The sequence below is a fragment of the Chaetodon auriga genome, chromosome 16 (genome assembly GCF_051107435.1).
Source record: "Chaetodon auriga isolate fChaAug3 chromosome 16, fChaAug3.hap1, whole genome shotgun sequence".
Lineage (NCBI taxonomy): Eukaryota > Metazoa > Chordata > Actinopteri > Chaetodontiformes > Chaetodontidae > Chaetodon > Chaetodon auriga.
The window spans coordinates 4,504,767-4,517,810 of NC_135089.1; the positions used below are offsets into that span (position 1 = coordinate 4,504,767).

A 13,044-nucleotide genomic window follows, 5' to 3' on the forward strand; every position below is an offset into this window, starting at 1 on the left:
TGCACACACATGCACACACACGGCCATACGAGTGTGAGCTATACGCACACGTCTGAATGCTAACGTGCTCATCATGACAAAGTTAACATGCAGTTTTTTAACACCATCTTATGATTTCACTTGGGGCGCTGTAGACATCCCATACCGGTGCTGAACGTTGGCACTGGATGTAGAAAGCTGATCCCCACTTGGACAGATCATCATATCTCCGGTTGTAGAGCGCATGTGAGCGGAGCCATTGTTGTTACCACATCGAATAAGTTAACAGGTGTTTTGTTTTCCCTTTTGTCTCCATTTGAAAACTCCGCTGCAAGCATCATCGAATATTAATGGATAATGAGGCTTTGCTGCTGGTATTGATCACATCAGGGTTGAAGAAGCTCCACTGTCTTGCTCGTTTGTAGGCATCAATAGTGCTTGTCGAAGATTGGAGCTGATGTGGAGAAAAGTCACACAAACCGGGAGAGCAGTCCTTTACTCTGAGCAACAAACTCGTCTTAGATGATTCTTCTTGACATTCCTGAAATGTCAGAAGGTCTCTGTCCTCTTCACAAAGGCCTTTTGGAAAGGTTGCTATGGATGACAATGGATATAATCTTGGCTTGGCAGTGCACGAAGCACATGTTAGCAGCCTCACACAGCCGACATCCACTCCACATACCAGTGTCAGAAAGACAAGACATGTCATCTAATCGCATGAGTTGGTTTCCTGTCTGTGATTAAGAGCTGCCACAGGTCCCCCACCCTTTGTCCATTACTCAGCCTTGCGTCAGCTCTGGCAGAGACTGTGACAGGTGAGAACGAACCCCACCGGCCATCAGCGAGAGATGACTGATTAAAAATAATGAGTGGGTGTGTGATGTGATTGATGAGTTTGGGGTGGCAGCTGGTAGTCCATTGCCATATCTGGACACCTTTGTGCTGTGACATGACTGGCATGCCGGGGGAGATGGAGAGCGAGAGAGAACATGCGATTTTAATATTAAAAGTTGTCTGCACCTGCAAGGGAAGGAGAGCAGTACAGTTATTATTCAAAGAGGGCAAGATGCTCGACCGAAAGTAAAGTCTTTGTTTTGTTTTTTTTTATGTATTTCTGAGGCACCATCTGAACCTCAGGACCTTCAGGGGAACACACTAACAGGGAAAGGAATCAAGTACAGTACAGAGTCGTAAGATAAATACGTTTTAATGCACCTTCTCTATGTTCAACAAGCTATTGAACTTGTGTGTGGTAGAATTCTGAAAAGAGAGAAAATTGACACCTTTTTTAGTGAAAGGAAAGATTTTCAAGCTAGAAGTGACTTCTGGCTTTAAAAATTTGTTCAGCATTCAGAGAAATGCGTGTTTTTTTCTTTCTGGGCTTTCTTACCCAGAGTGACATGAGAAGATTAATACACCTACCAATGCCTCTATAGTTGCCTAATTAGTAAGTTTTGTCTCGTGTTTTATGCATATCTAAACTGAATTAGTAGGCATTTTGAGTTAAAACTGTTTCCAGCGTCCTGTAGTCTTTTTGAGGTTGCCAGGTTTGGTACCATTGTGCCACTAAAACAAAGTCATTGTGCTCAACCTGTGGTATAGCTGCACAGAAGTCCACAATGGACAGACAAACTGTCCTTTGGATAAACTTCCACAACGGTTCGGAGGTGGTTGCTGGTATCCTGCTGGTTGACCCTTTTCTGACTTTGACCTGCTTCTTTCTTGATGTAGACTGTTTGATTAAATGGTGAAAAAGGTGTACAACATAGAGTCCAAAGCAACAAATAGAATGATTGAGGGTGATGCAACTCTCCATGTCCTCTGCTGTCCTCTTGGCAATGGATCAGTGATCCAGTATCCTGGGATCAAGGATCAGCCATGACGTGACAAATCCATATTCAGTTAAAATTTAAAATTCAGTCTTTCTGTCAGTTCACAACGGCCTGCCAACAGAGTAATGGCAAGGATTGGATGGACTGATTTGATTTCGGTGGTTTAAGGTCAAAGGCCACTGTGTCCTCAACTGGTGATTTGACCAGGTGGCAGATTCATTCAACCACAAGGCAGTAATTCTAGTTGTTTGGCGCATCTCATGTCCTCATGTGTGACCTTAGTGCTGACCCTCTAGTTATTTTCTATACACACCCTGATATACAACACTAAAAGGAAGTTTTATAGGTACTGGTGGACATATTTTCACACCTCCAGCCTGAGATAGACGAACCACATCGTGCCTCCAGCTCTGCACAGACCTGAGATTTTTTTTTTTTTTTTTAATTAAAGTTCTCGTGTCACTTTCGGGGGGAAAAGGGCAAATAAAAGCATTTCCAAAAATGCTGACCTGTTCCTTTAAGGCACCAATGAAGCTGATAGTATGGCCTTTACATATTGGCCAGGCAGGAGCCTCAGTGCATGATGATGTATTGCACTGCAACACTCTGGTTCGATCCTGTCCTGATCCCCCCAGCTGCTGCTGCATGCTCTCTTGTCTTCTACCTATATCCTCATAATGGGTCTGACATGAAACACAACCCGCAAACTTTGTGGATATTCAGTTTAGGCTGCACTTACTACAAATGATATTCAAAGGACAGAAGAGGAAATGAATAGTAGTGGAAAACAAAGCCGAACAGAGCAGCTTCCCATCAGAGAGCAGCGGTGAAAGCCTCTCTGTCTCCACCACCACGCTCTCGTAAACGCTGAGTAATACTTCAACGCACAATCCACGCAGAAGACATTAACCCTGGACGGAGTTCAGCCACAGGGGTTTAATTCACCCCTTCACTCTCGAGGAGTGTTTGTCTTTTGATTCCCGATTAGTTTCTCTCTTTCTGAATTACCCTCCTCTCATTTTTATCTCTCTTGCTCTCTCTTCGCCCTCTTTTCTCCTCCTCTCAGAGAGCATAAATACCAAGCTGGCAGCAGCGACTGCAATCCTTTGTGTCCTATCGCTGCATGTGCTGTCTTGTAAAATAAAATATTATGGACTGGCATGGTAAATTTACATTTGGGTGCAATGGTAAATACGTTCCATAAAACTCCCAACACATAAACAGCTGAATTTGTTTAATGTGACATGAAATATGTTTGGTATGTGAGGGTGTTTAAGTTGTATGGGGAGCTGGATCGGCATGCAGGTAGTGGAGTGCCGTGCATAAAGCCATAATGATGAGTGAGGCAGCTGTATACGTGTGTGTGTGTGTGTGTGCTTAAACCCCTTCTTTCTTCTACTCAGTGCCAGCCCTGTCGCTAACGCAGCAGCCCTCTGCATTATTTATCTCCGTAGCAGTACAACCACTTCTCGGCAGCGGAGAAAGTGCACACCTTGCAACTCAAAGACCTTTTTCATAAACTCTACTCCTCTCTTTCCTCTCAGTGAGCTTTGAGGATAAAAGGGGTCTCCTCGTCCTCAAGCTCCATTTCTGCTTTGGTGTTATCATAAAACGCCTGCTAAATTCACCCATAATGGATATTGATTTGTCAAACAATAACAGCAGATCACAACAGACAGCTCATGTGGAAGCAGTGTAACCTTGAAACTTGGAGCCACTTCATGAGAAGTGATAAAAGTCGCTGGCTGACTGTTACGTTTAACATTTCAATTTACTCCTCTGTGCTTTTCACTTTATGTCCCGCTTGCCAGCAAAGCAAATGGGATGAGCCAGAGAAGTGTCTTATTACCTGCTTATTCTGTAATGGAAAAATACGAGAGCGGTGACAGTGGAATGTTCATCCTGCAACAAATGAAAACAGATCTCAGGAACATTTCCTGTAGTTTTGTGGGAAGTAATGCGTTTTATAATGGTGCATGAACAACACAGCTGACAGAAAGTAATAGCAAAGTCAGCATGCAGCACATGACGAACAAGCTCCTCGAGAAGCTGCGTCCAATCTCAGACGGGCTGTAATATTACAAACGCAATGTACTCATTCTTTCTGTTTATCGATTTAAACAGAAAATGGTCTGCCTGCATCACTGAATCAGCGCAAATAATGAAAAAGATGTTTGAACAGGGGCCAGTGTGGCAGATATGGCCTTGCTGTGTCAGTGCCATTAAAAGTTGGATTTAATATGGTGGCGCACTTCGGGGCATTTTGATGGCTTGAACGCTACATGGACAGAAGGAGATAAATAAGGGGCAAGTGGCAATGGGAGCACAAAGTAAAGAAAAGATAGCATCCCCTTTCAGGAGCAGTAAGCTGCCAGTCGTCTGGCGTCATGTCAGCGAGCCATTTGGAAAACACTGATAACAAAATAGGATTCTATGCAAGAAAGCAATTCAGAGTGGTCGGGGTCTCCGAGAGTCCAACACGGAGGGCTTAGCGGAGACACAGGCACTTACCCACTGTGGCACGTTTCTGCATTCGTGCATACATAGATTTCCAGTTCCTTGCATTACCCCGGAGCATGTTTAATAATCTGATTTGTGGGTGGTTGCAACTAACAACTGACCTTTCATCATGACAGGAATATACAGGGAGGCAGTACACAGCGAGCGAGCGAGGTCATGCCGTGTTTGCAGCTCCACGCTTCCAGACATTCGCACTCACAGCTGCGAATACTAATGAGACGTGTTTTGCCGGTCAAAAGGCATTTTAATTGGCAGCACAGCTACGTCTGCTCTCACTCGCAGGTCGGCTCTCAGACCTCTGGCTTGGAAAGGGGGAAGCGAATGTGATACTGACAGCAAGTGAGTTTGACTTCTGTGACATCGTATACAAGACGATGTTCAGCGTTAACAATGAGACGCACACGAGCAGCACAAAGGAGTCCTAATAAGAACTGAAACTTTCTCTTATTCTTGTTGTTGCACAGCATTCATTTGCTCTTTCTTTCTCTTGTGGTCATGTGGTGACAGCAGAACGAGCTAACATGTAAGCAAGCAGTTTCCTGTTTACACATCCAGCAGGCCTGGAAAAACATTAGCATTTATCTTTTCACTCTGTTTTGTTCTCCACCAGCTTCTGAGGGAAATATCTGGCTCTTTAGCTGCTAAATGCCTCACTATGCTAACCAGCTGGTCGCTAACCGTCTGACTTCCTGGCAGGAAACGTACAGTCAACCAGAACAGTAAAGCTACCGGCTGTCAAACCTGAAACAGTGTGATGATCCGTAGCAGAGAGGGACTGCTGCCATGATTTCACTCTCCTCGTGTTGGGTTTTACTTCCTGTCTTTCCTGGGTGTTTTCCCACCTTTGTGAGTGTTCATTAGTTTCACCTTTCCCTCATTAGCCGTCCCTCTGCAGTCTATTTAAGTCAGTGTTTTTCTCTCACTCCAGACCAACTGGGTCTTGTTTGTCCACCGTTCCAGCTGCTTCCCAGTGTTTAGTTGCAATGATTTGGGATTTTCGCCGAGTTTACCTGGACCTCTCATGTTATTGGATTTTGGTTCTTCCATGCTCCCTGTTGGATTCCTCTGCCTGTTTTAGACTGCCTTTTCTGCTTTTGACCTTTTCCCGCCCCACAATCCTATAAAGCTTTTGTACTTTTGGATTTTTGCTTCATAAAATAAGTTCAGTGACCACTTCATTGGCACTACAAGCGAGACCTTCGGCGTTACACGCAGGAATTTGAGCATTTGTTTACATGAAAATATTGATGAGTGCAGCTTTAACAAAACAAGAGATTAAACCTTATATTAGAGCAGGACAGCAAATAATGAAATAACAGCAGTATCGGCTCACTGGCATTGATCAAGTGCCAGCTGAGCACAGGTTATCATGGCCTTGTTTGTTGCAGTCTTCTCCCTCATTGACAGAAATGACAACTGGGACAAACTTCCTAACACAGACGGAGATAGTTATTTTTGATGGATATTATCTATTTGCCTTTTCACTGGTGCAATTTACTTGGTAAATGAGAATTGATAAGTCTTTTCTGCCACTATACATTTCTCAGGCACAGCAGTGTTTCCTGCGCCATTCTACATTTCTGGACAGGTTTGAGAACTCATTAACTTCCCCCATCTGACAGCTCTACCTGAGGCGGCAGATCAGGCGGGAAGCCAGAGAGAGAGGAGAGACGGAGGCAGGGTCATCGGTGAGGATTTTCAGAATAACAGAACCCCGCTGTCAAGGTTCTGTTAGTGTCTTTGTCATCCAGTGGCTGAGGAGGAGCCTTTGTGTTTGGCTGGGGTCTAATGGGATGTTGACCCAGGCCTGGTTCTGTCTGTCAAACCTCATCAGTCTTGACAAAAGATGTGAAAGAGGGGCGAGCAGCGGCCCCCTGAAAGCTATTCTTTCCTATATGAGAAAGCCAGAGGCGAGAGAGATGTTGAGAGTAGACACTTGGGAGCCAATTGCTTTGTTGAGAATGTGGAGTCTAATCTGTGCTTTCGTCATACACACAAATATCTAATGGAATAGCAAATGGCTGTTGGGTAATTACACTTAATGCTACAGTTTTCAACCAATTACCCAGTGAGGGTTACATGGAACACTTCCATCTGCATTACGTTTTATTCTGGAGGAGTGAAGGTCACGGCGTGTGGTCCACGTCACCACCCTGCTTCCGCTAATCAAACTGGCTTCTGTGCAGTAAGGTTGTGATTGAACCACCAGGCCTCAGCAGACATGACAAATGAGCGCTGGACCACCACCATATGAGACCTCTGTGCTGTCTCTCGAGTCTGAAAGAAAAAAAAAAACACCACATCTTTTACCTGCAAACAAGGAGTGATGGTGTCATGAATATTTATCTGCTGCCCTCTTCACTACGCCCCGACACTCCTAGCGTGTCATTTATTTTGTGCGGATACATATCTGTCGGGAGCGCCTCTGTTTAGCATAGGTGAATGAACCTGTAATGTGGTACTTCATATTCTTCCGATCCACTCCACCCCTGTGGCGGTATGGCATTAGCTAGTCGATCAGTCATGTCAGTAAACCATCCATGAGATGGCCAGTGTCAATAAAGGAGGAGGAGCATGAAATGAAAAATCCATCCAAGCCGGCAGTGAAAGAAGCTGTTGGCGGTGCATTTACATGTTGTTGGCTTTTGCAGCGACATGAAATGTTTGGGGTAAACATCAGGTCTGGTTTCAATCCCTAAGATCTCAAAGCGTTTATTTCTCGCCTCAGAAAATCTAGCCAGTCCTGAACATTCAAGGAAGAAGACTTATAGATAAATAATAATCAACACTGACAGTAGCCTCGATAGACCACAATGCAGTGCAGATGGTATTTTTTCAGTAAGAGGCACAAATCCCATTTTTGTTGACTGGAGACGGCGCTCGGTTTAAAGGTGCAGGCGTATGACGGGTAGGTCATATGCTTGTCTACAAAAATGTGGAAAAGCTGCAGCAGATGAAAAATAAACAACACCCAAGAAGCTGGTGGCATCTACAACCACCCGATCTGTTGAAAGTCATTCAGTTTGATGCTCTCCACATTCATTGTAGATTCATGTGGCCAAAACATCCTGAGTGCTGTTCCTACGCCTTCTAATAGTCAGGAAAACCCGGAGAGTGCGTCTTGATCTTTATTAACGCATAATTATAATTACTACAGTCATCATTTGTTTCCGTCTACGAACAGAAGACAAACAGCTGCTTCCAACAAGTCTGCAGCTGTGTCAGAATCATGTAGGATGAAAGGTATTGATGGAAAATATGTCCGTGTTTCCAACACTAAATTTGCATTTAATTGCCTTGAATAACAGATGTTGGCTGACATTCACGTTTGTTTCCCATTTCATGCTCGGCTGTATTGTTTATCCGGATACATCAAAGCTTTCAGAGAAACCTGACTGACTGACTCAAGTCACAGTAATGACTTGATGTTGACTGAAAGCACATTTCCAAGTCAGAAAGTGGGAATTACATTAACTCTCACACAAATGCTGCATGGCTGTTCGAAGGTTGTTGAAAGTCATTCTGGGAACTGGAGGAAAAACCATCTCATGCCTTTGTAATACAGCTGATTTTAACTTTCATTCTCTTGAATCTCTGTGGAGCTGGCTGACTTTTTAACAAACACTGGCACGCAAGGCAAAGGCCACGTGATAGCCTGCTCTTCAGCGACCCTGCTAACGTGGCTAACCTGACTTTTACTGTGGGAAACTGGCATCGCTGCTCTGTGGGCGCTGCTTCTGTTTAGTTTGCAGAAGAAGAGCTCGACTGCAGCTTCAGATAGCAGGATGAGGCGGAGTTCAAAGGCTTTTCAGCTTGATTGCAGTCACACACATTTACATTTGCATGTTTGCATCAACACGTGTTTCCTCTGTCAGATAAAATAGGCCCATACAGATTGTCTGTGAATACCAGGCGTAAGCGGTATAAAGGTCCGATGAAATCACAACACTGCAGCACAAACCAAAGAAGGGAACTTCTAGATTGGAATCTGGAAGTTATACGAGAACATCATATTGATGTTGTTGTTTTAATTTTGCTGATAAAGATCCAGAGGGCATCGCCGCTCTGGGTTTTTTCGATCGGTCATTGCAGGACTGAAGTGGGTGGTTGTTATGGTGATTACTATTCATGAGTGGAGACCTCACAACTACAGCCTCATTTACATGTTTGCTTGTGTTACACGCACACACACACACACACACACACACACACACACACACACACACTTCTCAACTCTATCTATTATTCATAAATGGCTCAAAGCCGTTTGGTGGCTCTTGGCGAAGTGATGGTTTCGCAGAGAGACACACATAGGACAGACAGAATGAAGAGTTTCTATAATGTCTGCTGAAGCCCTGTTTAATATGGCCGGTGATGGCACAATGCTCTCTGCTTTTCAGTGAATACACAGGATATTACCTGTTGCTTGGCTTTAGCTCATAGAGGCTGTGCACAATTCAAACGCTCCAGCAGAAAGAAAGGGAAACAGTGTGAGAGTGACACAGAGTGCTTTTCTGGCAGCCTGCATTTATTGCCAGACCTTTTCTTCACAAAGACACCTGTAACAATAACACCTGTGGCCATCAAGGCTGTGTGTGTGTGTGTGTGTGTGTGTGTGTGTGTGTGTGTGTGTGTGTGTGTATAGTGGGAAGTCATTAAGGACATCAGCCATTTTTCTGACAGAAAAAGGAAAAAATACAACCACTACCTCCAGTGTGATCACACATGAATGACTTTAACCCGCTGACCTCAACTCATGTAACTCAGGTCAAAAGTCGACCAACTTCTTTTTGGAGTCGAACAAGAGCACACACACACTCTGACAACTGCTGCAGCTGGGTTTGTCCACTGATATGAGATAAGAGAAGGTAGGAGTCAGTGTCTGCTCAGAAGTCTCATAAAAAAGCTTGATTTTTAGGAGTTTGCCTCTGAATCGTCACATTTAGACATTTTCTTCAGTGTCAGAGGAAATCCATCCATCAACAGCGCACAGCAACATTACACTCCTGGTTTATATCACCCGAAGCATGATGGGAGCTGTGGCAGTAAAAACTCAAATCCGCAATGATAAACAAAAAGATTGAAAATGAAATCCACGAAAATGAGCTTTTTTATTTGGTTTTATGCTATAAGCAAGCCTTTTGTCATCACTAGTATGATGTTTTTGGACCATGTAGGCATCGAGAGAGAAACACCCCAAGCGATTTCAAATGTCTGATCCTTTCCCCCCACAAAAACAGTCCTCGAACATGTACACTGCCAATCGTATGCATTTCAGAATAGTTACCGAAAAAATTATTCGTGGCTTGCAGAGCTTTAGCATGGAGTGACGATGCCATAAGTTTAATAACAGATGGATAACGTTTGGCTGCTGGGATGCTGTTTTCTCTGGAAGTGTTCCATCAAACTCTGATAACGTGAGAAAACATTGTAGCTCATCATCATACAAGTGAATTTGATTTCCAAATGTTTGCTTGTGGCTAAAAAACAGTTCCTCATGCATGATAATAAACTGGCTCCATGGATGTACGGCTAGCAAGCGTTATCTTTGCAGTGTGTGTGTGTGTGTGTGTATCAGGGTTAACGAGTCCTCACTTATCAGCCCTTCCCTCTCTGTGTCTCCCCTCAGGTGTTCACCAGGTACGGGAAGTGCTACATGTTCAACGCCGCCGAGGAGGGGAAGACGCTCCGCACCACCATGAAGGGAGGGACGGGAAACGGCCTGGAGATCATGCTGGACATCCAGCAGGACGAGTACCTGCCGGTGTGGGGGGACACGGGTAGGCACGACCACCTCCTCACCTCACCTGTCCTGCTGCATCACAAGTCACGCCACCTTCTTCCAAACCTTTTTCTCCAGAAGGAGCCAAAAAAGTTTCAGGTTGAAATCCATCCAAACTGAACAAGTGCATTAATAACACAGCCTCAAAGTGAATCTGAGACCATGATGGAAATCAAATAAAGTATTTAAAATTTTATTTCCCCAATTGTGTCTCGCGCTGAGCCTTTGGGCCACGAGTATTTTTTCATTCACTTTATTTAATTTAGCCGTAATTAACACAGAACGGATTCAGTGTCCTCCTGATGAAATCACTTCAGGGACAGCTTCACACCCAGAAACTGATTAAATTTTAAATCAAATAACGCTCCAGAAAAGTTTAGGATCAGAAGATGTCTGAAATGATCTTCATCAGCTCTTACGCAATGGCCCTCAAACAGCTGCAGATATCTTCTTCAGTATTAAACATGTGCATGAGGTGAATTTTATGCTGTGGTTCACAGTTGTTGTTCAGAGTGCTCTTTTTTTTTTTATCACTGCTCTGACTGGCCGTGTCCTTCTTACTGAAGGATTTTGCCACCCAGTTGTTAAGTCTGATTTTTAGAGCTCTGCTGCCTTTTTTAGCCCAGCTGAAGCACTTCTTGTCACGCTGTTGATTCTGGACATCAAGCTGTTTTGTTTGTTTCACGCAGCGTCCCAACTTCTTTTGGACTCAAGTCACTGTCAGTCGCTGAAGCTCCAGTTCTGACTGTCAGTGATGATCATTTTCCTTAGAGCACGTCGACATCTCAGTGATCATAATGCATATTCAATATTTCAAGACGAGCTCTGCTGCCTCTTTGATGGTCTTTATTATCAAGTGTTGCGGCTTAGCTTCCATACTGATGTGCGAGTTAGAGATCTTGTGAGTGGTTCAGTGTCGGTGTCGGAGGGAGGCCTGCTGCCTGAGTGCTTCCACAGTGAGGCTCGTTGAATGACCAGCTCACGTCTGAACTGGTGGAAGGGGAGACGGGAGTTCCCAGAGCGGCTAGCCAAGCTACGAGCAGCACAACAGATGGACATTATTTACTCTGGGCTCAACTTAGAGAAGATCCATCATGAGAAAGTCTCCTATCAATCCTCCTTATGTTTTTATCTGGACAGCAGGTCCCTCGGCCCCCTGTCCTCAGCTCCTCTTGGTTTTACTTTTGTTTGTACAGGCAGTACTCCGGCCACCACCCTGAGAGCGTGTGGAGCTTCGTCTCCCAGCAGGCTCCAGGTTTCCAGTGCCCTTGTTTGTCCCTGCGTGGTTTAATTAGCCCAGATCAGCTGAGTCAGCCTCAGCGGGGAGCGCCGGGTCTCCTTGGCTGAGCCAGGTCCCTTCACTGAGCAGACATGATGGGCGCACACTGCACAGGGACTCTTCCCACCAATTACCTTTTTCCATGCAACCCCCACACCGTCTCCGCTCACATGCCTTCTCTTGTTGTCCATCATCCACAGGCCGGCAGTCGGCGTCTGGGGTTCTATTAGCGCGCTGCTCTGTCCAGGGAGCTGCAGGCAGCCATGATCCTCCTCCGCAATTCATCGTGATGGACAAACGCTAAAAAACAGCAGCATGTTTTATGGCATGAAAAATGGAGACGTATATAAGTTGGAGTGGTGGAGGAAAACAGATGGCTTGTTGCCTGGATACCCAGCTTTGTCCTCCTTGCGCTGCAAATTGCTCAGCGATGGAAATAATGAATCGATTCGATGTGTCTCTGTGCTACTTCCATCCATACTGTCAATGTCCAGAGCATATTTTTTCAAGTGGACCATAAATATAAACACAACAGGCACAAGGAAATCAATCGTGGCATGTAAGGCTCTAAATCTGACAATTTTGCCCGCAAGTTGTGTTTGTGCCGTCAGTATTTGTAACATGGAGGCCAGCTGAGGCGGAGACGGGCTGCAGAGTGTAACCCAGTGTCCCTCACCTCCATCTTCAACACGCCGCCCTCAATCCTAAACACAAGCTTCATGTTTACAGTCTGAACTTCATTAAAAGTACAGCAAATGCAAGCAGACAAGCAGTTTTTGTTATGTAAAATTAATTTTTTCACAGTGTACAGTCAAAGCTTTCATGTTTTTTGGGTGGGGGTGGGGGGGTGATTCAGCTCCTTCTACACACTGACCTGTTTTGAAAAGTCATCTAAAGTATCAGCGGGGAACAGGCCTCTCCGACATCAAATTCGTCAAGCCGTCTCGATCAAAGTGGTCTGTTTCCACACTCAGCGGCGCCACATGCTTCCCTTCGGCTGCACAGCTACAAAATGTTTGCCGTCTGGAGAAAAGCCCCTCAGACACATCACAGCCTGTGGAAGTGTGATGACGTTCAACTTCTTCCTATATGCACCATAACTTTTTTTTCTTTTTTTTTTCACCATACACTTCACAGGGTTTTGTTTTCCATCAAGTACGGAAGCTAAACTTGGAAATCAGACATATCGGAGTTCCCCAGCAACCAGTTCCATTGTGCTCGCCCACTATGTCTATTTTTAACTGAATCAATCGCTGATGGACGGATGCAGAAAGCCAAAGACGTACAAAGAGCTATTGAGTTATTGACCCCTCTGAAATGAGTGCGCTCAGTGTTACATGGAGTTTTTTAATGTCTCACTTTGCCTCGTGTCTCATCTCCAGTCTGAGTTGGACATTTCCTTCTGTTTTCCATCAACGCGCCCTCCATCACGTCAGGTCGTAACTCTCATTTTATGTGGCAAAAAGGCGAGTAGAGCCCGACGAGCGTTTGAGTGCAGTGCTAAACTCTGGCCGTGCGTCTGTGCTCTTTGTGTCTGCTGGTATTAAATCAAAGCGATGGTAAAAAGCACTCTGAGAAGCACCTGAAAGGAGCAGAAGGTTGTTTGTTCAACAACAGGTTAAACTAAATGCGAAGTCGAAAGTCCTTGATCC

At 44.8% G+C, this 13,044-nt stretch overlaps 1 protein-coding gene across 2 annotated transcripts in view; it reads left to right on the forward strand.

Annotated features, from left to right (window-relative positions):
* The window catches only part of asic2 (acid-sensing (proton-gated) ion channel 2), a 323,996-nt gene that overhangs the window by 286,813 nt on the left and 24,139 nt on the right, over positions 1–13,044 (forward strand). For both annotated transcript variants that reach the window (XM_076752155.1, XM_076752154.1), the window contains one exon: positions 9,961–10,111. In XM_076752155.1, coding sequence (XP_076608270.1) covers positions 9,961–10,111 — 151 coding nt within the window. The remainder of the gene's footprint in view (positions 1–9,960; positions 10,112–13,044) is intronic.